Here is a 25,358-nt window from a genome sequence, read left to right as displayed (position 1 = left end):
CTGAGCGCGGGGTGGCACGGGGAGCAGGGCGCTCTGCGGCCCACGCTGGCATCGAGTGAAGCGGAGAGTTGCACTGCCACCTCCGCACCCGTCGACAGCGAGGCAGAGAGCGCCGCCCGGTACGCAGGTAACGCAACTCTTTGTCCCGGCGGGACGTTGGCACACCCTGTAGAGTTTTGCACGGTCGCCCCTTGCACTGTTTTTTTAGGGGAGCGGGTCGTGCCGGCGGCGGCTCCTTTTCCCCGTCGGCGGACTATGGAGCTCCCGTTTGGTGGCGGTTCACACTCGTAGCGGCGACCGCGCCGAGTAGCGCCCAAGGTCGCCAGCGTCAGACACGCTCATCCATGCCGCCAGGCCCGTCGGTTTCCAAGGCCAGTTTTCAGGATGTTGTCTGCGGTGCTGGCGAACTGCGTGCTAACTTGGCCGGCAGGCGGGCTGGGCCGACTGCGGCGCGCCCATTAGGCCGGAGGTCGTCAGGTACGATCGCCGTCGAGCCAAATGACGCCGGGACGGCAGGGCGCGGGCCGTATGGCAGGTGTGACAGCCGCCAATGCAGCTCACATCGGACTAACACAAAGCTGACCTGGTCCCACTGGGAGACGGGCCTCGGGTGCTGTGTCTTACGAACTTCTGCGCGTGCCCCCGTCCGTGAACGCCAGCCCGCCACCATGGGTGGGATGGGGACAGGGTAGGTATGATCGCATGACTCAGCTGCCGTCAAAGAGCTGCCGTCAAAGTCGGGGGCGTATTTTACGTCCACCCTGGACATCGAATGGTCTGCCAGCCGTTCATTTTCACGGTTTTAATGGCCCACTGTTGCGCGGCTTGTTGGGACGTCCGGGGGTGGGGGGAGGGAAGCAGGTGACCTCTGGCCGCTTTCGACCCTGAACGGGCGCTGCTTGTCCGCGCATGCTGAGACTGGCGCGGCGCTGGAGCGGCCGACCGGGGCGCTGGGCGAGCCGGACGCCGCGGGAAGGCCGGACCGACTGCCTGCTCTTTGTGTGGCTGCGATAGCGCTCACCGGTGCGCCCAGGTGGCGTCATGTGGGAGTGCTGGCGCCTGACGACCAGCGGGGCTCGCTCAGACCACTCGCGTGACCGTGACGGACAGTGGGACTCGATCCCGCGGCCGTGGGACCGCGAGGTAGCGTTGGGACCCATCCTGGGACCATCAGGGGCAGTGGGACCCGATGACACGCTCACGATGGACGTTGGGATCCTTTTTCACGACGGTGGCCGGCAACCGTACCCGCTTCCGTGTTCGTGATGGGCGGCGGACCCATTCCCGTTGCGCTCTTTAGCGGACAGAGGAGTCCATTTCGCGGCCGTGACGCAGAAGATGACACAGGACCACTCTCGCGGTGCCCCTGTGCAACTGATCCCGCGGTCGAGAAGGACAGTGGGCACCGGTGGCGTAGCTCGCACCGACTGGCCGTCGGACACGATTTCGCAATCGTCATTGACCCTAGAACCTGGCGACGGGCCGCGGACAACTCTAGCGGTCGTGATGAACGTTGTGACACCGTCGGCGGTCGCGAGTCGTCTCTGCTGGCGGAGATCGTCGGGCCTTCCGCGCGACAAGAAGATCGTCGCAGACCCAGCGGTCGCGCGACGGACGGTGAAAGCGAAACCGTCGCTGATCGTCCAGCAGCCAGCCGGGCGGTCCGGTCGGCCGGTTCTGGGAATCGGCCGCCTTTGTTGCGTTCAGCTGCGCAGTAACGGATCGGCGGCTGCCGGGCGCCGGCCGAACTGGTCGGCCAGTCGGGCAGCCGGCCGTCTCGGCGCCTCGGCGGCCGGACGGAGCGCGGCGCGGCCACCGCACCGGCATCGTCGGAGGCTCGACCCGCTAGCGACGGGACTGCCGGAACCGACGACTCGTCTGCTCTCGCACGGCCGCAGCAGCCGGACGTGGCGCCGATCCCCGACAGAGCCGCTCGCTGCAATCAATATGCTTGACCCTGGTGTCAACCGGCGACCTCGGTGCGCGCTGTCTGAGCCCAGGGTGCGACAGAAGTCGCACTTGATGTCCCGGCCTCAGCAGGCGCCGCCCGTCGTTAGAGCGCGCCAGTCGCGAGCTCAAGCTGGGGCGACATGGGTGCGCCGCTGCGCCAGAGCTTGCGACGTTACCGTGCGTCACACCTGCGAGACGCCCGGGCGGTCCGCGGGAGCCGGCGTATCTAAAAACAGGCTGGAGGTCACACGTGTGTGAACGCCGTGTGCTGACGTCGCATGTGTGTACTGATGCGCAGTTTTTTCCGGAATGAGGTCACGTAATCTCCGTGGCGGAGTTTCGCCGCAGTTGGCACTAGTTCGCCGGTAGCTTTTTCTGAGGTGAAAGATCCCGGTGGTCTTACGAATGAGGATGCAATCGTCTGCGCCGTAGTAGCATGCGTTGCTCCTCACGGAATCCTGGTGGAGAAAACCAGCGATGCTCTTCACTGGTTGACATCCGCCCCTAGTTTTCTGTACTGAAGGTAGCGCTGCTCCATGCGATCCTCTAGACAATGACCGTGAGGTAGGGACGGGTCGCCGTTCCCTGTGACACTGTGACAAGTTGTTGCAACACCAAGTACAACTAATTCGGAAGTATCATATTTCCCAGTGACATATCATTGCCACCATTTCAGGCATCCACGGGGACACATCAAGGACGTTGTCCGTGGCCACTATTCATCCCGTTCTCCTTGTGTCAGCGGTCCCGCGAGGTCTCCTGAGGGGGCGCCGGTCGGGAGAGAGGGGCGACACACCCCGGATTCGTGGCGCCGCCGGCCGACCGCTCCCGAATTAAACGTCTATCGACCGGGCCGCGCCAGGCCGTTTCTCCGGCCGGCGGCCGCCCTCAGCGCCAGCGGCGGAGACGTCCCGGCCGCAGTCGCCCGCGCCGGGCTCGCCGCGGCCCCGCCGTCAGCGCGCCGGGCATGAGGCGGGCTGCGCGCGGGGTCAGGCAGAGACGACAGGGCGCTGGACAGCGACGGAGGGGGCGCCGGCGTCCGCCCGGCAGACCCGCCGGCTGCCGCTCCTCCGCACCGCGTCTCAGCTCTGGCTCAGCTGGCAGCGCCGATTCGCCGTAACAAATCACAGCGCGCCGTCCCACCGCACTGCGTCGCGGGAACAGACGGGTACACCGTCACTGTTCCCTGAATGTCATCCCCCGCCTCGCCGGGGGGCGACCCGCCGTCTGTGCCGCGGGCGCGGGTAAACCTCCGCGGCGCCCGTCGCACCGCGGCCCCATCGACCCCTGGCCCACTTCCGCGCACGCGGCCCACGTGACCGGGCCGTGCTACGCAGCGGCGCCCGCCCCGCTGTCACGTGGGCGTGACGTGATCGCTGGCGACGGTGTGGCGCCGGGCCACCAAACTCATCCCTGGCGCGGCGCGGTAAAACGGCTGGCCGCTGTTGTTGCAGACCATGCGCTGGCGCGGCGGCGCGAAGGGTTGTCGACCTCGTTTTGAGCCCAGAGCGGGAGGAGTATGGGGATGGTGAGGGGGGAGAGGGGGACCAGCAGACGCCAGCTGAGGAGCGGCGCGGCTCGCGCTGTCAGGGATTACGTAACGTGCTGGGACGAGCTGAGACGCTGAAGTGGGGCGCGCCAGCAACGCGGGCGCTGGCAGAATTTGCCCAGGTGGTATCTCACAGAAGTTTGGGCAGTGCGTGTTTGCCACAAGTGGTATGTGCGCGCTCGCAGGCCACCAACGATCAGCTGAAGGCCGTGTTTTGGCTGCCGACGGCGGTTGGTTGCGGTCCTGTCATGCTACGTGGGGAGGTTCTTTTCGCTGAGATGCCCAACGACGTTCGCATGAGGCCACGATGGGTCACGTTTCTAGGTCAGCAGAAAGTAATGGCGGCAGCGCAGAGTGTTTGGATGGCGGCGATATATAATTTGATAGCTGATACTGCTAATGCGGCCAGGAACGAGTGCCGCCGGCCTCGTCCATTAAATGAGACTACAGCCGCGTATCATAGCCGAGCAGGCGCGGGCGGCGTGCATCGAACTTCATTCTCCTGATCCATACGGTCGCCCACCGCGCATTCTGGTGACCCTTGGCCGCGAGCTAACTCGCCTCCCCCTCGGGTTAAAGAGAAGTTAAAGGGAGTGCTCCACATTAATTTTGGGCTTTGAACTGAAATAGTCGTCTTTAGCACCTTTCGGTGCTGTTCACAGTCCTGCCCTTCGTAACTCCCAACCCCCTTCAGTTTCTGAGCAACACGCTGTGGAAATGGGGGAAGGTAAAGTGGGAGAGTACTTCAAAGTCACCTTGGCATAACGTCATTCAAATCCCACTATTCATGGGGTTTTTGACTTTGCCAAGCCATGCAGCGATCAAGGCCAACAAATGTAACTCGGGGCGTTCACATCTGACGTTCGTGAGCGCAATTTCTGAACAACAGCCGTCACCTAGCTTCCATTCAATATTGTGTAGGATATAATGACGTAATCAAACCATGACACATTGAGGGTCATGTTTACTAAACAGGGAATTGTGACTTTGTCTGTCTAGAGCAGTCTTTGCAATCTGTCTAGAGCAGTCTTTTCCACTAAAAAAGTACACTCATAGTTATACGTGAGCTTGTATCATCAAATATCATGTTGACTTCAATGTCTTCAGCTGTGAAGCATGCCTTTTAACATTGGCGGAGGCAGTTGCCTGACGTGGCTACAGTTGGGTGCCCTGTAAGGCGAGCGGACTGGGCAAGTCTTCTGGGGACGTGGACGGGCCAGCCAGGTCATTCCCCGGAAGTGGGTGGACCGGGCACAATACGCCCTTGAGATGGACCTGAGTGAAAGGTCATCCGCTTGGGTGAACAGATCAGACAATCCTTAAGGTGGAGAGACCTGACAGACCCTGTCGGTGACGTGGACAGACCTAATAGATTGTCTCCGTGAAGTGGACAGACTTGCCAGACTGTCTCCGTGGAGTGGACAGACTTGACACATTGTCTCTGTGGAGTGGACAGACCTTACAAATAGTCTACGTGAAGTAAACAAACCTGACAGATTGTCTCCGTGGAGTGGACAGACTTGACACATTGTCTCCATGGAGTGGACAGACCTTACAAATAGTCTACGTGAAGTAAACGGACCTGACAGATTGTCTCCGTGGAATGGACGGACCTGACATATTTCCTTTGTGGGATGGACAAACCAGACATACCTGGTAGTCGTCCGGTAGATGACTTGGCGAACCCGTTCCCTGGAATGGAAAGGCCTGATAAGACTTGACGTGGGGTGGAAAAACCCGACATACACCCTTTACTAATACACGACATACATACACGACATACACCCTTGGCTAACATACCCCCTGCTGCGTGAGGTGGTCGACCTGATTGACCGCTTTCTCTGAAGTGGACAGACCCGTCAGACCCTTTATGTGAGATACACGGACCTGACGAACCTGACCTGTAAATCACACGGACCTTTCCATGAAGTGGGTAGACCTGACAGACCCCCGCCGCACGGTTAGACAGATGCTCTCCTCGGGGGGGACGGACCCCCTCCGTGGGGGGACGGACCCCCTCCGTGGGGTGAACAAATCCGAAGACCCGCCGCGCGTCGCAGCCAGCCCAGCCCGGTGCGGCCGGCCCGCGCCGACGCCGATCGATACTTGCACCCCGCTCGGTCTGGTGGCCGCTGGCACGTGTTCGGACCGAGCGCGTGGACGCCCACGCCACCCCAACCCGGCGGCCCGTGCGTGGCTGCCGCACCTCCGGCGCCGCCAGCTGCACCAGTCAGGCGGCTTCACGACGGTCGGCGGTCGCCCGCGCTGGATGGTCTGGGACCGGTCCGTCCACCTTAGTTGGCGGCTTGTCCCAGTCGGACGGTGAAGGAGACCCGTGTCGGCAGCCTGGCACCGTTCCCGCACGAGCAGAGGGTCCCGGCAGGCGGTGCGCCCATCCCCCTGACGTCACTGCGGGGGACACGACCCGCAGACGGCCTGGCAGCGGCTCGTGTTGACTGGCGGCGGGCCGCCTGCTCGCGGGTCGCCAGGGCTGATGCACGGACAAAGACGCTGCTGGATGCTGGGGAATCAGCGGCCTATGGGCAGCCACGGACGGGCTCCGGATAAACCGCTCACCCGCTGGTGCCGTGTGTCACTGGTATTGACTGGCACCCGTTCACGTGTTCTTTGAAAGACGGGTCTCGTCTAGTGAGCGCACGCATTGGGTGGGTGGGAGATAGGTAACGAAAATTACTCACGCATGAGCGTTTTAAAGGCTTTTCCCATTTTTTCGTTGGAAATGGAAGTGCTCGGGTTGGAAGGCTTCGACCATGGCGTTTTGAGATATTTAGCTTGTGTAGTTTGGCGTGGTCGGCCGCCCTCGTCGTGATCGGAGACAGCTTGCCAGCTTGGCAGCTTGCCAAGTCCTGACAGCTTGCCGTGTTGTCAGGACCTGGCAAGCTCAACTCACAGTCAGTAGCTTCATCATGCCTGTGTTTGGAGGCCAGGACTCTGATAGACAGAAAGAGAAAGTCTGCTGGTGCTTAAACGCGTCGATGCATTGAAGAATCGTATGGGCCTGAAAATTAAAAATAATAACAACAGAGGCCTATGCCGCACAGAACATCAAAACCTTGTTGACAGCAGAAGAATTGGTGCTGCGCTTTCCACTCCAGAAAAGGCCCACCCTGGCCTAAGCTGGACCCCGGCCGGGCTAGTGACTGGCTTTCAAACCCGTTATTTTCATGGAAACAACGGTGAATGGACGGGATTTCCTAGTGTGTCGGCCCAGCTGGAAGGCCTGACCACGGCATGTCATAAGCAAGCAGCAAAACACGCTCATTGTCTTCAGCTGCTCCCGCGTGCGCCGTCCTCCTGCGGCGCTGGCGCGGTTGCAGTGAGCAATCTGGTTCGCAGCTGTCTCGAGGCAGAGCGTGGACCAGTTCGTTTTACGACCCATTGAATGGCTGGGGCGGCTCCGTAACAGGTGCGCCGTTCGACCCGACGGAGCTGCGGTGAGTTGCGCCCGGCGGCACGGGGTGCGGTCCGGCGCCTGCTTGCCGCCGCAGTCTGCCGTCCCGCCACCCAACCGCGCGCTTCGTGTCCCGTGTGCGGCTACACGCGTGGCGGGCGGCGCTGCTCGCGTCGGTGCAGCAGGCGGGCGAGGAGGCGACGCGCCGCTCGTGAGCACCGCTCGGTGCCGCCGGGTCGGGCCGCCTCCAACCGTTGGTCGGTCGACCAGGTTGCCTGCCCCGCGCCACCTACTCCATCGGCGGCCGGTCACGACAGCCGACACGGTCGGCAACAAAGCCGGAAATAAAGCCGAGCGGCGGCGTCGCACGCACCGCCAGGCCCGGCTTCGCCCGGTGCCGGGGTGGGGACGGCGCGCGGCGGGGTTCACTGGCCGGTCGCACGGCGCGGACGCAGTTAGCGGATGGCGACCGCTGCACTCTGTTGCCAGGCGCGTTGAGCGGGCCTGGCCTGGCCGGCCGTATGACGCCAGAACTGCCGGCCGCGCGTACAGGCAAGGGGAGGGGAAACGAAGGGAGTAAGGAGATCCAATCTTCAAAATAGTCATGTGACGCCTGCGGCACTGCATGGAGTGAGAAATCAATAAACACATTCAAAAAAGATGGGTGCCAGCGGAAGACTTCCGATCGGTGCCAGCGGAAGACTTCCAATCCGTCCTGGATGGATTGGCGCTGGCCGCTCACTGCTGAAAGTTTTTCTTCATTGGCGTTCATCCTGCCCACCGTCCCAGCTCCGTTTCAGAACCATTTTTTCCTGCATCTCTCAGGTGACAAGTCCCGTCATAGGTGAAACAGCTTTAAATGCTGGTAGACATGACTGCACATCACAACCGTCATAACACGCGAAATGACTAGTCACGTCCAGGGGTGAAGTTTTAAGTTGGGGTTTGAGCATGGGAAAGGGTCAAACCTACCGGCTAGATACGCTAAACAAACGGGTTTGCCCATGGATTTCACCCTTTTCCTCCCTCCCTCTCAAAGGGCAGGGCTGGACCCTTCGCCCCCCCCCCCCCTCCGCCGTCAACTGGATACGAAACTACATCCATGATTCCGCCCCCTCGACGGCCCGTCCCCACCACCAACCGTGATGATTCATGTTATTGGGGGATGCCTCAGGCCCGGACCCTCTGTTCGTTATTTTTTGATGCTCCGTTGCCCGTCAGCTGTTGGTGCGCCAGGCGCCTCGAGCCAGTGACAGCGAGCCAGTTGAAAACAAAGGATAGTGGGGTTGCCCCGCGCGTAGGTGGTGTGGTGGGCCTGCGCGTGAAAACCAGGTAAAGGAGAACGATTAGACGGCGTTACTGGTGCTGTTTGTGCTTTTCTTACGCCGTTATGAGTATCGTTGCGTTGTTGGTATTACGTTTTAGTTTGGGTTTCGTGCGTCATACGCAATGGCCAGGCCGATCGATTGTTGGGTGTCCGCTTGGCTGGACCCTTCCCCATGGCTCATACGGTGGGAAACATTGTCATGCAAAAATTCACGCATTTTGCCCTCTAGGTGTACTTTTACCATCGGTGGAAGTCATGAAGAGGTCACAAATTCTGCGAAGAACTCGGGACGATCAATCTTAGCCATGTCATTGATCTGGCTGATGAAATGTGATTTCAGCAATGGTCACACTCGTTTTTGTCGTCCATTGAGCGTGAAACGCATCAATAAATGTTGAATCTGAAATCTTTCAGTGGTATACAAGTTTGATATCCTGTACTTTGCATGGGCTGCTACACCCCATTAAATTTATGTGGAATATAGGTCAATAGCCACTTGTTCAGTTGTGCTGCCAGACTGACCTGCATGGAGCACTATTGCCTAGAGCATCCAATGGTTATATGCATTTGTATGTGCTGTGAGCATATTTTACTATTAAGGGGGAGACTCAGTGCATTTTGAAAAAAGAGCATCATAATGTTACCATTCCAAACAGGGCTGGTTTTAACAAGAACTTTTTAGACAAGGTATAAGAAAAATGTCACAGTATGAAGAAACATGACACTAGATTATGCAAGCTGGTGTAGCTTGTGCTGTTCTGGGGACTTTGGCATCCAGTTTGTGTCTGTGCTGCTCTACATGTGCGGCACTGAGTGCAAGGATGTGTTTGTACTTAGTTGGACAGTCCCTTAAGCTGAAATTAGATGTTTGGTACTTGTGATGCAATTTTCTAAAGGAATGATATGTATGCACTGGTCCTGATCATGATCTTTAAAATCACTGAACCATTTGCCCCTATCTTGCGGTTGTATAATGCATATTTCATTGAATGTTTGCCAGTAGGAACCATGAACATCTCCAGCCACCACTTAAATTGTTTAAGCATGTTAGTTGTGGAGACAAGACTCAACTCTTGATGTTGAAACTTTATGATCTTGAATGGGTTGAGGCTCAGCAATCACATACTATATTTATAATGGTATTTTACATTCGGTTGGTTTCAGGTATATTGTTAAGCTGTGGATGTATGTGGTATCATGTATAGGTGGTATATACCATGTCTCCTTGGTAGCTGGTAATAGGATATATGTGTGCTGACATAGCCATAATAGCAACAGTATGGTCATGCACCTCATAATCTCTGGAGGAGTAAGTGAGTGATGTAGTGGTATAAGTAAGTATTGCTTAAATACTGAGTCAGTAGTAAGTAATGTAAATTTAAGCATAGGAATTGGTTTAAGATACTGTCTGATTAACTTTTTTGCCATATGCTTACCAAATTAAGGTTGAGTTAATTTTGAAGGTGACATTGGTGGCATTGTGTTGATTACTAAGAATTGCAATGTCATGAGTTGTTACAAGCTAATGTTTATGTGCTAAGTTTGTTTCACTCTGTGTTATGTGGAATGTATAGCTGCCCCCATACTGGAAGCCATTATATTTGTGATATAGTGTCTAGCAGTCATTGCTTAAAAGTATGCTTGATAAAAGATTGTGAAATGCAAATCTTTCTCTTTTTCCAGCAACACTTGCACAATGGGGCTCCAGTGACAAGAGAAGCTGTAAAAGCACTCCCAAAAGGAGCAAATGGAGTCCCATCACATTGCATAGCTGAGTCTTCAGACCACCAGAAGATGGATAGTTTGGGGGAGTATGAGTACTCCTCCAAAGATCTCATTGGCCATGGTGCCTTTGCAGTTGTGTACAAAGGAAAACTGAAACAGGTACAGTATGCATTTTTTACATCCACAGGGGAAGGTGGTCTTTATTTCTGATTATTACTATCATTGCTATCATTTTTCACACATTTGCATGAGTTAGACCAGGGCCTAGGCAAATTGATAATGATAAGATGCATTATTTGAATGCTAATATGAAAATCATATGCTAGGAATATGTTGCTTAATGATATAACTATCCAAGTACCATTATATTATGTAGACCTCTTGACCAAACCTCATTTCATAGCAAGCTAGAAAGATGAGTTGTGTTGCCAATAATCTGTGTGCAGCCACAGACATAATCTCACCTGAGATGTTACTGGGGTACCTTCCTGGTTTGATGCCATTGTTTGTGGCCAAAGTGCGGGAGTTTCATCTGCTCAAAGGCTACTGGAGTCCAAACCTGATGAGCAACAGTGTTGGCTGCACCCATGTTGAGAGTAAATGAATGGTGAAAGAAAGTCATGGTCCACATTTGTCCTCATCTTAAAAAAAACTATACAAATTTTGTGGCATGAAGTGTGCTTAAGTCATATCTGGATAAAAATATTCACTATAGAAACTTGAGTGATGACCATAAACATGGTTGGTCCCTCACTATAGCAGTCCATGGGTAATCTTTCCCACTCTGTTGAGCGAAGACTGCTGAGGCATGTCATAAGCCAAGTGACATGCAATTTCATACAGTGTCATGACATGACTGTCCAAAGTGAAAATTTCCCTGGTTTTGAGTAGTCTGGGGTAATAATTAAATCTATATGATCTCTCCCTTCTCACCCATTGATTTGTTTCTGAATGGCACCAGGCTGCTTGCCACTGCAGCACCAGGATGGTGGCTTTAAATTTTGAAATGGACCTGCTGCAACATGGCAGAGAGTCAGCATTATCACCATCATGTCATATAATAGGTGGTTTAACCTTCATGGAAAAGGACAAATAATGGGTGATAACTGAGAAGTTTGTTGTATGTGGCTGTATCCCAAAGTTGAGATCTTAATATTGATCACTGAATGACATTTTCAGTAACATTTTCTGTTTTTGTGTACTTTTACCATTTTGAAATGCATTTTGTAGGCTATGCCTTCATTCAACCTGTAAAAACTCACTCTACTCAGCTGATGGCTGAGGCCAGTGATGTCTTTAAACCCATGTATCACCTTCTTACATTTTGAGCTACATTTCTGCCAAACTGTATGAAAAAATGATGAGATGCAGGTTGTGCACATGTTTTTGTTGCCTTGCATCCTCTCAACCAAATCCTTTTTGTGTGTTGTAGAATCCAGACTTTGTGGTGGCTATCAAAAGCATCACTAAGAAGAATCTGGCCAAATCACAAAGTCTGCTGAGCAAGGAGATCAAGATTCTGAAAGAGCTAACAGAGCTTAGGCATGAAAACATCGTAGCACTGCTCGACTGCAAAGAGACAGCCAACCATGTACATCTGGTCATGGAGGTGAGTTCAACCTGTATCATGGAAGTTCATCTTCAGCGCCAAAGCTCGGCCGTATCGAACTGAACACGAACGAATATCTCGTGTCCAGAATAACGAAATCGGTCGGATATTTTCGGCGCCATTCTCCGTTTGTCTGCTGCGCTGTTTTCGTGTTCGGGGAGCGGTTCGGGTTCGTTGTTTTCTCCTGCGGTCTCTGACGACCACCAAGCCCCGCGCCGAGGTTTTGTGCTGCGTGAAAGTGATATGACCGCAATGCAGACTCTTGTGGAAGCCGGCGGTCGGAGCTGTTTCCGCTCTCCGTGGCCGTCGCTCGTACGCATGCTTGTGCGCCTGCTGATGGCCGCCTCTCTCTTGCAGTACTGCAACGGAGGCGACCTGGCCGACTATCTGCACGGTGAGTCTGCCTCTCTGCTGCCGACGTGGAGCGTGTGCCACTTTGTGTGTCCGACCCGGCTCTGGCGCACCCGGCACTCTGCAAGCAGGAGGCAGACACCGCCAGGTGGAACGGTGTCTGCGGGAGGGTGTCTGCCGACAGTGTGGTCCGATTTATCACCTCTGACCGAGCCGCGAGTGCGTGCTATCATTGGAACTGAAGTTCGAGGAGGGACTGGGACGAAGTGTGCGTTATCCATGGAACTGGAGTTCGGGGAGGGACTGTAACGATTTCGGCTGGTGATAGTGAGAGTGTCCAGGCATCGCTCCAAGCGTCCAATGCGGGCAGTATTCCTTCGTCTATCCTCTGCCCGTGTGGTGCTACGCAGGTTGGACTGCTTACCGGTGGTATTATAGTCCAGTTCATTTAAGGAAGAGAGACCTGCCAATCAACCCTAAGTGTGCGTTATCACGGAAGAACATCAACAGCCTGACATCTGGGTCTGTGTCCCGCCGTTATTAAGCACGATTTACCCATGCGTATCCATGCGTATCTGCATTGCGTGAGGAAACGCACGCCTAAAAGCAACCCGTTTTTAGAGTACCGAGGCCAGCCCCGCTGACTAAGTGCCGACGTAGGATACGTGATTCTCTGGGCCGACCCTCATGAGATCACCTTCAGGGCCGGCCGCCCCCACGCGGTCGTGAGGCTCATGCCTTGGTCACATCTGACGCCGATTGTCAGACTGTCACATCCGATCACAGCGGACCTCGAACTGTGCGAGTCCGGGCTGTTGCCCTGTGTTCTCTGGCAGCCTGTAAGGTCGACACCCGCTCCGCCTGTGTTGTTGAGCAGGTCCATGCGACCCGCATGACATTGGTCCGACACTCTTGCTGGAGAGCGGTGCTGCACCCTTGTCCTTAGCTGGAGAGCTGTGCTGCACCCTTGTCCCTGGCTGGAGAGCGGTGCTGCACCCCTGTCCCTGGCTGGAGTGCGATACCGCACCCCTGTCCGTGGCTGGACATCGGTGCTGCACCCTCGTCCCTGGCTGGGGAGCGGTGCTGCACCCTTTTCCCTGGCTGGAGAGCGGTGCTGCACCCCTGTCCCTGGCTGGAGAGCGGTACTGCACCCTTGTCCGTGGCTGGACATCGGTGCTGCACCCTTGTCCCTGGCTGGGGAGCGGTGCTGCACCCTTGTCCCTGGCTGGAGAGCGGTGCTGCACCCTTGTCCCTGGCTGGACATCGGTGCTGCACCCTTGTCCCTGGCTGGACATTGGTACTGTACCCTTGTCCCTGGCTGGACATCGGTGCCGCACCCTTGTCCCTGGCTGGGGAGCGGTGCTGTCCAGCAGACCCTCGGATCCGCACTTCCCCTATCTTGCACTCGCTTGCACCTGTGAATCAGCGCCACCGGTCAGGGCTTGTCCAGCCAGTCCCCGGCGTCCGTGATTCAGAGCGAGCCCCGGACCCCGCCCCGCCCCGCCGTGCACCGGTCCGGACTGGCGTCACCGGGCCGTCGCGTGAGCGGTGCCCGGACCCTGGCTGACCGCTGACCGGCCGCCGCCCGTGCCCGGCAGCCAAGGGAACGCTCAGCGAGGACACGATCCGGCTGTTCCTGCGGCAGCTGGCCGGCGCCATGCGCGCCCTGCACGCCAAGGGCATCATTCACCGCGACCTGAAGCCGCAGAACATTCTGCTCTCGCACCACCCGGCGCGCGCCAAGCCGGCGCCGCACGAGATCAAACTCAAGATCGCCGACTTCGGGTTCGCGCGCTTCCTGCAGGACGGCGTGATGGCGGCCACGCTGTGCGGATCGCCGATGTACATGGTGAGCGTGACACTGCCGTCGGTCGGGCCGCTCGCTGCCTCGTGTCGGGCGGCGCGGCGCGCGGCGTGTTGTTTGGAAGTGCTTATCGATCGGTTGCGCATCTGTTTGGCGAACGGTGGCGTGTTTTTCCAGCTGGGTCGAACTGCAGCGAAGGTGTCTACACTCATCAGTATTGATCCCTTTTTGTGCGTGTGGGACGGGCGGAAAGTGCACGACAACTGGTTTGGCGTGAGTTTCGAAACACGTCATTTTGCCTAATTTGCGTAATCACCAGAGTGAACGACGGACGCGGCCGTCGTCAGTAAACAGAGGTATCTTATCGCCAGTATCCCGCGCTCTGTCCGCGTTGTTTGTCGGCCGCGGGCGGGCGGCTGGAGCGCCCTCTGCCGACCGCCGTAACATCGTCACCCTTTCGTCCGCAGGCCCCCGAGGTCATCATGTCTATCCAGTATGATCTCAAAGCTGACCTCTGGAGTTTGGGCACCATCGTCTTTCAATGCCTGACCGGCAAGGCGCCGTTCCACGCGAACACGCCGCAGGCACTCAAGCAGTTCTACGAGCGCAATGTGAACCTCTCACCAAAGTAAGCCGGTGGCAGGTGCTGAGGTGTGAGAAGTTGCAACGGCGGGGAGCCAGCGCTCATATATCGTTATCGTTCGCCCCGAGAAGGCAGATAGGTGTCACGCTGTGAACATGTGTGTTTCTAATACATCATTTTACGCAACGCACTGGTCAAATTAACGGCATCGTTTCCGATGGCTGGCTGGTAATGTGATGCGGTGCCGGGCGGAAATTCAAGTCAGTGATTGGCTCTGGTCGGTGAGCTGCCATGTGCGTGTCGCCGTGCTCTGGCGGCGGCGTCTGCTCACGTTTCGGCGCCGGCGCCGCGGGCGGTCCGTGCGTGACCGATCCACCCGCCAGCTGGCGCGGCCGTGCGCCGGCCTAACGCCCCGCCCGGCGCCCCCCAGAATCCCGCAGGGTACCTCGTCCGACCTGTGCGACCTGCTCACGCGGCTGCTGAAGCGCAACGCGCGCGACCGGCTCGAGTTCGACGAGTTCTTCAACCACCGCTTCCTGCGGCCGCCGGCGGCGACGGGCGGCGGCTCGGCGCCGGTGGGCATCAGGGCGGCGGCCGGCGGCGTGCCGTGCGACCTGTCGGCCAGCCCGGCGCCCGCTTCGCCGCCGCACTGCTACGGCAGTCCGGCCAGCCCGCGGCCCGGCTCACTGCCGCCGCCGCTGGCGCAGAGCCCGGGCACGGCCGCCGCCGCCGCGCCGCAGGCCGCCGCCGCCGCTCGCCGCCCGCCGGCCGACGTCGACGAGGAGGGCTTCGTCATCGTGTCCAGCGAGATGACGGAGGAGATGCCGCAGGCGCGCACCACTCGGTGAGTGCGGCTGTCGAGGTGCTGATTAGAGGCGCTAATGGCTGCGGTGGGAGGGAAAGCAGTCGCCCTGTTGATGCTTTCCTGTGACGCGGGCTGCAATTGACCGTTTGTCCGTTGTCTGTCGCCTGATGTGCTGCTGTTGTCTTGGGGCTGTCGTTACACGTGGCTTACCGTGCGTCACGACCACGCCGCTCTCGACCGGCGTTCGATCGCGGCTCCACTGTCAGCCGACTAGCTGGGTCGCGCTGGTGGCGCTGGTGACGGGCGCCGAGCTCTGACCTCTCGCCGCCGGCCGTCGCAGGGTGTCTTCGACGGGCTCCGAGGGCCGGCCCATGTCCAGCTCGCCGGGCGGCCAGCACAGCCTGATGGCCGAACCACAGCCGGTGCCGTCGCAGAAGCACACCTACAAGCTGCTGCGTCAGTCGAGCGGCGGCGGCGGCAGTGGCGGCGGCGGCTCGGCGGCCAAGGAGGCGGCCGCCGGCCCGCTGCCGGCCGAGGTAGACGCGCGCTCCATGTCGCCGCCGGCCGTGCAGTTCGTGCTGGGTCCGTCGCCGACAGCCGGCTCGCCGCGCCGCTGGTCCGTCTGCAACTCACCGCCGGCGCGCAGCCCGGTCAGCCCGCGGCGGCGCAGCGGCCGGCTGACGCCGCCGGCGCTGCCGCCCGTCACCGAGGCCGCCGACCTCAGCCTGGTCAACATGCGCAGCGTCGACAGCTGCGGCAACATCAGGTGAGCGACCGACGTCTTGTTGAGCGGGCGGCCGTCTCCCTTCGAATGGTATCGAGCGGTGTCGCTGCCGTCCCGGCATAGCCGCCTTCGGGCACTGCGCGGCTCTAATCTGTCTGCGTTCAGCTAGTCCTTCGAACGTGCGCGTCTGTTGCCAGTCTGATCTGTAATCCCTCCTCCCTCCGGGCCGCACGAAATGCGTGCCGGGCATCGCGCCAGCCGCCGGGCTTGTGTGGTTGACGGCCCGCGCGCGCCCCGGCAGGCACCTGAGCGGGCGGGCCATGACACTGCCCGAGATGACGTGCGGCTACCCGCTGCCGTTTCATCGCTCGCGAACGGACGCCAACCTGCCGTTCCTGCCGCGCCGCGCCGCGGCCGCCGCAGCCGCAGCCGCCGCGGCCGCCGCGGCCGGCGCCAGCTCGCCGCACAACATGGTCGTGCCGTACCAGAGCGGCCTCGGCAAGGACGCACACACGAGTGAGTGCCGTCGGCGGCGCCGCTGCGGTCGGGGCGAATCGGAAGACGGCGTGGCTCCGTATTTATGGCGCATGTCTGCGAGCGTGGGAGGGCCGGTCGGGGAGGGAATAGCCCCGGTTGATGGGTGTGGAATGCCGTAAACACGGGTGGAATGGGAGCCCGCGCGCTGGTGCGGATATTTGGAGCGACGCGGGGTAAATCCGTCGTCGGGTTCCTCCTCTGATGGTGCCGTGGTATGACCGGTCTTGGCAGACACGCGCCGGGCACCCGCCTTCGGAATGTCCCGCGTTCTGCTTGAAGGGCACCAGCGCCAAACTGCGCGTGTGCTGTCACAGCGTGGAGCCGCAGCTCGGCTGCAGTGCACCGGCGTGACGTGACGCTGGCTGTCGGGCGCGCGCGGGGAGGGGGGGGGGGGCGGCCACCTTTGTTGTCAGGCCCAGCACGCCTCGGCCGAAGCGGATATCTTGGCGCGCTGTATGGTACGCCGGCGTTCGGGGTCGGCGGCTTTGCGATGGCCAGGTCAGTTGTCTGTTGTGGATGGGTTAATGCCGAGCAGCTGCCAAGTGGCGGCCGACCTCGCGTCGACACGGCCCGGCGACGCCGGGTTCAACGCGCCGAAGGCTGCCGTGCGCTCCGGGCAGCTGCCGCCCACCTGCGGCTTGACAGCTGCCTTGTCTCCCACCCGAGGCGGGGAGGGGCGGTCGCTGGCGATGGGCGCGGCGGTGTGCGGTTGGGCGCGGGTGAAGGGTATATCCGCGGTCCGTGAACCGCACCCTCCTAGCCAGACGAGTGCTGAGTGACGCCGTGCAACCACAGCCACGGTCGCGGCTCGAAAGGCCGTCTTTGTCTCTCTTCGCCGCCGGCTGGCGCTTGCAGTGTGCGCCGCAGGGCGGGCCGACCCGCATGGTCCGTTGACCGGCACGGGTGGGTGCGCCGCCGGCGGGACGGTCGCCAGGGCCTGCGGTCGTCGTCGCCGGCGACAGACGGCCGCGGGACAGCGACCGCGCCCCGGGGGATCTCGGCCCCGCGGTCGGCCGCGCTCGCCCCCGCGGACGCACCTCAAGTGCCGAGCGTGACGCCGAGACGGCCAGCCGCGCTGCGCCGTGCCATTGATTCGCGGCGCGCCGTCGGAGAGAGGTCGGCCCGGCTCTGCTAAATCGGCCCCGGCCGGCCTTGGCGGCCCGTGTGTATAAACAGAGCCGTGACGTCAGGACTGGGCGGCGTCGGCGGGACGACGGCCGTCTGCGCTCCGCCGCTGGCGTCCGGCCAGGACGGCGACGCCGGGGAGCGCCCCTCCCCCTAGTGAGCCCGCCGCGCCGGCCGTTGGTGGCGATGTGTGGTGTGTTCTGTGCGACCCGCGAGTCATGCGGCTGCGGTCGACGCCGTTGCAGCCTCGAGTGTTTTCCTTCGCCTGCGCCTGGCCTGTTATTGAATCGTTCAGCGGAGGTGATATGACTGGGAAAGGTTGAGCTGTTCCATTTGGCGTGCTGCTCCCACAGCTCAAAGTGAGCCAGCTGTGGTTGTCTGGGTTCCACCGCGCTCTGCCGGTCCAATGTCGCCTGCGCGTCACCCCTCCCCCCCCCCCCCCCCCTCACGGCTGGTGAGCCACCGTCACCTGTCGGCGGCCACAGCCGGTAACACAGGAGAGGCGGCGTCTGCGGCTGCCAGAGGCGGAAGCCGATGCGGAGCGGCGTCACTGGTGCGGCCCGACCGGCCCGGCCCGTCGCGCCAGCTCCCCTGACGGCCCGACGCGCTGTTGCAGGCCCGCCGCGCGCGCCCGACAACATGGGCTTCCCCGAGTCGCCGCATATCACCGCCTTCGGGCCGTCGCCGCCTTCGCTCGAGCCGCCGCTGACGTTCACGGCGCCGGAGCTGCGTGAGGAGACGCTGCTCGATGTGAGTGCCGGGGCAGGTGGTGCGTGCTGGCGGCCGGCGACGGCGCACCGGCCGGCCGGGTCGCGCGCCCAGCTGCTCCCCCGCCGCTGGACCTGAGCGGACGGATGACGTCACCGTTGTGGTGGACCCGGGGCAGCTGGCGAGGGATTTCACGTTCTACCATGCAGATCACCCCAGTGACGGCATTGCATTAGGTGCATTTAGCGCCAGCGGACCGGTTCTTAGAACTTTGAAGGTGCTTCACTTTCAGTCTAGGATTTTGATTGAGAAGGAACACTAACACGGTTTGTGGTTGTGGTAACCGGTATTTGTCCCGCACCGGCACGTCTCAACGTCTCAGGGCACGCCTCAACGTGAATACTGTGAATTCCAGGGCACGTTGAGACGTGCCCTGGAATTCACGGTAAACAATCTTCCAGGTGTAAGCGGAAAGGCTTGCAACGTATGGATGCCTAATAACCATTTACCGCATTTTGTGTGCGAAATTTACGCTGACGAAAGCGATTCGGTGTAAGATGACACAAAGCCCTGCGTATCTGTGCTTCAAATTAGCTGGGGAAGCGATTCGGCATAAATTTCACTCGCAAATGTGGTAAATAGTTATCATGCATCGATAAGCAGTGAGTCGTCCCGATTACAGTTGGAAGATTCTTTACGACGAATTGTGCGGGTCCGTGGGTTTAGCCGGCTGCTGAGCAGGTCCTGTGGCGCGCAGCATGTGCCTGGCATGCGAGGTGCTCATCAGATAGCCTGTCGCGGCCCCGTCCCCACAGAGTGCTTCGGAGAGGTTGTATGGGTCGGTGGTCCGGTTTTGCTTTGCGGGCCGACTCCCAGGCGCTGCAAGACGAAGCGAAATGAGCGATGATTTCCGCGCACATCCTTCGTCACATCTGTCGGCTGTGTGGATGTGTTCACGCGTTGGCCAGGCCGGCGTGTGTTTCGGGGCATGTTTTCTGTAGCTGCGGTCCCGACCCTCGGCCAGTTGACAGCGCCGGCAGTAGTGGCAGCAGCGGGAGCTCGGTGGCTGCGCCGACCGTCCCGTGCGCACCGCCTGAACCCCGACCGGCCGCTCCTTTCCAGGAGGTGCATAACGAGACGCTGACGAAGCTGAACTTCATCATGGCCCTCGTGGGCTGCATCACCGAGCTGGCCGAGATCAAGGCGACGCCCTTCTCGGCGCTGACAGGTGAGCGCGGAGACCAGGCGCGATCGCCGGCCATCCGCCCGTGTCGTGGCTTATTCCCGGACCGGTTTTCACTTGGCCTGCTCCAGGGTCATTATCAAGGCCGGCGGTCGCAGCCGGCGCGGCCGTGTTGCGTGGCGTTGCGTCTGTCAGCCCGGTCGCGACAGCGACCTATCTGTTTCCCGATCGGTGTCGGGTGTCGGCCGCGGGCCACCTGTGACCGCGACGCGCCGAGCCATCGCGAGCCGCTCCAGCTGTCCGCTATGGAGACGCTTTGGAGACTGGAAACGTACCGCGCTCACGAGCGCAGATGTGAAAACCCGCGCCACCCCGCCAGGAAATTTCTGGAAAATCTTGGTCAGGCCCACAAGCTTGATTTTGTTAGCATTGGTGCAAAGTGTTGTTAGATATGTTGGCATGGCTCCAATTGTAAAAAAAAAAATAGGAGTAGCCGGAATGATGCAGTCATCAGTAAACGCGCATGGCTCATTCGGGCCAGAGATATAGCGCCCGACGTCAGCAGACTTTCGCTTTGACCGCAAGCTGAACCTCAAAGTGTCAAAGAAACTTTGCTACATGTCTCCTGCATCGTCAAGTGGGTACGTCCTACCGTGGCAAATAGTTCATCGGTTCTGTTGAGGAAAATGGCTATGTGCGTATGTCTGAGATCATGACTTCATCACCTTAGAACCACAGCTGATTTCATCTCCCTCACGCTGTTCCCTTTTTACTTCCTAAATATGTCAGGTGGGGCACAACGTATGCACACTGAAATGAAGGCCGAATTGGAGAATTCCTTGAAAATCCCGTGGTCAGCGAAAAATGTCCGCTGTTCTGCTTTCTGTGCAGATTGAGCGTGACTACAGCATAAGTGTGGGGACCAAGCATAAATAATGGCGCTTCTAAAATCGTAAACAGCAATGATCTTACGAATTGTGCGTACAAAAGCTTGCCCAAACTCTGGACGTTGCCATTAATGCCCACTAAATCGCTGAGAACCTTCTTCGCCGTGGTTTTGCGGACCTGTAGGCCGAGAAGTGGCGGCTCCACACGCCACACGGCGGCCGGCTTGACGCGTGCTGCCCCCTTCGCAGACTCGGTGCGGGTGGAGACGCCGCCCAGCGACCAGCAGCGCAAGCTGGAGCAGCTGATGCTGCACGCCAAGGCGCTGCAGCTGCTCTCGTCGGCGCTCTCGCTGGCCAAGGAGCAGCTGCGCGCGCGCAAGCTGCACCCCACGGCGGCCGTGCGCAAAGGTAAGGCAGGGCACGACGGCGGCCGGCCGTCAACGCGCGCGGGAGCCGGCGGCGCTCGGGAGCGGCTCGAGTAGAGGGCGCTGAGAGCGAAGCTCGGCCGCCCGGGACCGTGGCCAACCTGCGGGATGTGACCCGGCCGGCGTCCGCCCGGTATGCAGGTCGTGGCTGGGGGGGGGGGGGGGGGGCGGACTTCCCAAAGGGATGGACAGGCGGTCGATAACGGAGGGGGGATGCGCAGGATAGGTGTGGGTTGCCGGGGTGCATGGCGGCTCGTTAGGTTCATGCGGCGTCGATTAACGTGTGAAAACAGAGGTGTTCACGAGCGTCGATATTGGTATCTACGGACCTGTAGGGAAATGCATGGAACGTGGGGCGTAAAAACACTTCCATCGCTTTACGGCGGTTAGTCACGTAGATCGGAGTGGACAAGTAATCAGAGGCGAAGCACAAGATGCTGTAAAGGCACAAAGGTATCGCTCGAGTCAGTATCTTTATAACTTATCTCGCTTGAGTCAGTACCCTTGCAAGTGATCTCCCTTGAGTCAGCATCCTTTGCGATTGGAGGTACGTCAGTGTTTTCGAGCGGCCCTGGCCCAAGCGAAGCATCTTGTTACCCAGCGTTCGCTACACCATATGGTGTTTCGGCCAGCTGTAAGGAAGCCCAGTGTATTCCGTTTCGTGCTACGCCGTCACACGACAGAGGGTCGGTCCAGTGGACATTGACGGGATCACACAAGTGCGAACATGCTGGTTCTTTCACGTGCCGGAGCGATCACGTCGGGTGGGCCTTCTGTTGGTGGTGGTAAGCCAAAGTCAAAGAAACGGGTGCCGTTCTCTGTCGTGGCAAAATCTTGTCCGAAATCTCGTTGCACCATGGCTTTGTTCGAACCTAATGCGAGCTATTGCGCGTAAGAACTCTGATCTGATAATGCCGAAAAACCAGGAACTTAAGTCTTTTATTGCTGATATCAAGCAAGGAATTGTTGGTATCGTTCGGAACGAAGTCACAGAAACCTTATCTAGGTGGACCCCGTTTTTGTGTTTTTGTTTTGGCAGAAGCTTTGTGCTGCGGTCGTCTGGTGATATGGGTCCTCATATGGCTGTGTCGCCCGGCCGGGCTTTCCGCAGTCTCGCAGTCGACCCTCGGACCGCTGACGGCGCGTATTTATCTAATCATGGCACCTCGCCAGCTCTGTCGAGTCACGCCCAGTGGTTCCAAAACACGGGCCACGCATGGCGCGCCGGCAGCGGCGCGGCGCACGTTCTGTAGGGGCGGCCTACGTCCTCCCCCTCCCCGCGCTCCGTACAGAGGGTCGCCGCTCACGTGGCCTTCGGCTCGGCGCCGTCCCTGACTGTCCCGGAGGTGGGCCATGCCACAAGGCCACGGGGGCAGCTGGGGTGGTGTGCGTCTATGACGCCGTGAACGCATCTTTGTTGGCGTGGCCTCGTGTGGCCGTGAACAGCTCGGCATTGTCAATCCCAGATTATCATTCCGTCCATTGTTGACGTTCCCTCACGAGTAGACAGCTGGAATGTTGTGTTTCGGCGTATTCGATCTGTTTAGTCTGTGCTGAGTAGCGTGTGACGTCTACCACTGCGTCGACGGCCGCGGCCGGGCGCCGTTGCAGCCGCCAGCTGCGTCACGTGACTGACGCCGCGTCACGGAACTGGCTGCACCTGTCAGTCGTGGTGGCGTTGCGCAGCGGCCGCGCGCCAGCCCCGCGCGAAGCACGCTGACTGACGCCCGCCCGTCCGTCTGCCGTTTCAGTGCTGTACCAGATGAACGACACGTTCCGCCAGTGTCTGCAGACGTGCCAGCAGCTGAACCAGGGCAACGTGGTGGAGAAGTCCGGTCTGGACGTCATGACGTGCCACCTGCAGGCCGACAAGCTCATCTACAACCACGCCATCGAAATGGTGAGTGGCCACGCCCCAGGCAGCGGAGGCGCACGGGCGGGGGGACCTGAGGGGCCGTCGCCGCGCGCATGCAGTCGAGATGGTACGGAGACAACCCGCACCCGTCGAGGCGGCAGGCTTGTGTCATGCTGCCGCGGCGCTGGACGTCTCCGGCGTCCCGTGACGGAGCGTGACGGAGGGAGGACGGTCACGGCCGTAGCGCGGCCCGGCACAGGCGTGTCGCTCGGCGGTCAGGCCGTCCCGTGACCGGGTGTGACGGAGGGAGGACGGTCACAGCCGTAGCGCGGCCCGGCACGGGCGTGTCGCTCGGCGGTCAGGCCGTCCCGTGACCGAGCGTGACGGAGGGAGGACGGTCACAGCCGTAGCGCGGCCCGGCACAGGCGTGTCGCTCGGCGGTCAGGCCGTCCCGTGACCGAGCGTGACGGAGGGAGGACGGTCACAGCCGTAGCGCGGCCCGGCACAGGCGTGTCGCTCGGCGGTCAGGCCGGCTCGGTGCACCTCCGCCCGGCCGGGGACGGGGCAGCCGGACTGGGGCTGTGAGCGGACGGTCGTGTTTGGCGGCCGGAGCCGAGGCTGCGTCGCCATAGCAGCCTGACGTCGTCGCACTGGGCGCGTCGATCTCCGTGTAGGTCTGAGCTGTGGAGGCTAGTGGTGGCATCGCGCTCCAGCTAGCGGGGATGCAGACTGCGCGGCTTTGTTAACCATTGGCGATACCGGTCACTTCATTGCAAAGGGATGGCCGTTCAAGGGACGCGATGTTTCATTTATTCATGGCGACTCATTGGACGAAAAACAGGTCGTTGGCTGCCCGCTTGGCTGACGGGAAATGTGTGCCCAAGCAGCCACATGGGCCTCTTTCGGTGGGTTTTGTCTAGATATACTGTGTGTTCTTTAGTGACTGTGCCACAGTTGCGAGATGACATCAAAAAGCTGTGTAATCTCCGTCGGAACCAGTGACCGCCTCCTCAGCCTGTGTTCAATCCGTCGATCGGTACCGATCGGCGCCAGTATCGGCCGCTGCTGTGGCCCCGATGGTGGACCGCCCTGGCTCTGTGCGGCGCCGCGGGCCGTGCGGCCGCCGTGGCCCGACCGGCGGGCGGCGGGCGGCGGGCGCCGGCACGCAGCGCCGCCGGCGCTTCAGCCCGCTGTCGAGCGCGCTCTCCGGTCGCCGACGGCACGTGCTGACCCCCGCCGTCCGTTGCAGTGCCAGCACGCGGCGCTGGACGAGCTGTTTGGCAACCCGAACGAGTGCTTCCATCGCTACCAGACGGCGCACATCCTGCTGCACGCGCTCTCGCAGCAGACCAAGTGCGACCACGACAAGAAGGCGCTGGAGAGATGTGAGTAGCGCTACGGCCGTGTCGCGCGACCTTGACGACACTGTAGGAGCTGCGCCACGCGTGACCTCCATGGGATCAAATCCATTATCGAGTTGGCCCGCCGCTGACACCGCCCAAGTGGCCGCGTGGGCGGCGCGAGTCCGGCGCGCGCTGACCTCGCTCCGTCCGTGTCCACAGACAAGGATGCCGTGGAGAAGCGGCTCTTCATCTTGAAGGAGCACGGTATCAACATCTACACGGTGGACAGCGCCGCCAACTGAGCGGGCCGGCGAGGCTGCCTCTGCCCTCCTCCTCTCACCTCTGCCGGCCTCGCTCCTGTCGCCGGGCCGCGCGCTCCTCTCCGTCAACGATTCCTAACCCTGAGTCACTTTAGCCGTAGCCGGGCCGGAGGCGCCCCCGCCACGCTTTTGCGGATCGGCGCGCGCGCGCGCGCGCGCGCGGCTGGTTTCATATCTTCATACAGAGCGTTCGTCGTGTGGCTGCGCCGCGGTCGGCAGTGATGGCTCGGACGGCGGATGGAGTGCGCTTATCAGTTGGTCTCGGCGCTGCGTCCGCGGCCGGCTGGCCGGCTCTAGTACTGGGTAGGTGTCGTGTCGCCGCGCGGTGTCTCGCTGTAGGTGCGCTTCCCTGTTAGCTGGCCGTGCGCAGCGGCCTCATCCCTCGCGTGTTTGTGTGCGTGTGTGTGCATGCCTTGCCGAACCCGGCGCCAGCGGTCGGCAGAGCGGCAGCGGCCTCGGATCAGGCGCCGGCCCGATGGCCTGGCGCGGCAGCACGGGTAGCTAAGGATGGGAGGGCGGCGGCCGGCCCGGTGACGGCCCAGTATTGGTTTGCGGCCGCGTCACCGGGCGCCGTCCGCCGCAGCGTCGCCCCGGCGACCGATACACATAAGTCTAGTTTATTGGCGCGCCGCTGACTGGCGCTGACGACGCCGCACGAGGCCGGGCGGTGCCCGCTGGTCGAGGCCCGCCGGCAGTCTCCTCGGGCGTGACAGGCACGGACGTACGCGTGCACAGCAGTATGGTAACACGTGCGTGTGGTGTGTCCGTGTGCGCGTACCTGCGCATGCATTACGTCTATTTTAGAGTCGCAGCTCCTTACCATGCTCATACGATGTTGTAGCGCGTACGATTTTAACTGTAGCTGTCGCCTCGCCTCCCTCGATGTGAGCTGCCGGCGGACGCAGCAGCCATATACATGTACGATAGTGCGTCGCGTGGTGCCCCTCCCAGGAGCTGGCAGGCGGCGCGGCCGGCCCCCCGTGCCGGCGGAGGAGTACGCCCAACCACCGCGCACAAGAACCGGCGAGTAGAACGCTGTTTTGTGATAGTCATCATGAGTTGTTTCAGTTCATGCTCGGTTGTGTACAGCGCTTATTTCATTCTCATATATGATTGGTACCTGGATTATTCCCAGT

At 60.2% G+C, this 25,358-nt stretch overlaps 1 protein-coding gene across 1 annotated transcript; it reads left to right on the top strand.

The window, feature by feature from the left end:
- On the top strand, positions 1-24,656 carry Atg1 (serine/threonine-protein kinase unc-51-like protein Atg1). The gene is made up of 17 exons (XM_037235356.1): positions 1-127; positions 9,922-10,122; positions 11,396-11,572; positions 11,930-11,966; positions 13,522-13,772; positions 14,195-14,355; positions 14,741-15,047; positions 15,093-15,154; positions 15,456-15,537; positions 15,769-15,881; positions 16,141-16,355; positions 18,118-18,251; positions 19,332-19,437; positions 20,529-20,687; positions 22,456-22,604; positions 23,809-23,944; positions 24,122-24,656. Exons 2-17 carry the CDS (start codon positions 10,033-10,035, stop codon positions 24,202-24,204), a joined length of 2,262 nt encoding a protein of 753 aa, XP_037091251.1. The 5' UTR covers positions 1-127; positions 9,922-10,032; the 3' UTR covers positions 24,205-24,656.
- The last annotated feature ends 702 nt before the right edge of the window (positions 24,657-25,358 follow it).

The sequence above is a fragment of the Pollicipes pollicipes genome, unplaced genomic scaffold (genome assembly GCF_011947565.3).
Source record: "Pollicipes pollicipes isolate AB1234 unplaced genomic scaffold, Ppol_2.1 Scaffold_7261;HRSCAF=8764_pilon_pilon_pilon, whole genome shotgun sequence".
In the NCBI taxonomy this organism is placed as follows: domain Eukaryota; kingdom Metazoa; phylum Arthropoda; class Thecostraca; order Pollicipedomorpha; family Pollicipedidae; genus Pollicipes; species Pollicipes pollicipes.
This window is presented reverse-complemented; position numbering and strand designations above follow the sequence as displayed.

Coding starts and splice junctions, on each gene's coding strand:
- Atg1 (XM_037235356.1), top strand. CDS start 10,033: ATGGATAGTTTGGGGGAGTATGAGTACTCCTCCAAAGATCTCATTGGC. Junction 14,356..14,740: donor AATGTGAACCTCTCACCAAA/GTAAGCCGGTGG, acceptor GGCGCCCCCCAG/AATCCCGCAGGGTACCTCGT. Junction 19,438..20,528: donor GCCCTTCTCGGCGCTGACAG/GTGAGCGCGGAG, acceptor CCCCCTTCGCAG/ACTCGGTGCGGGTGGAGACG.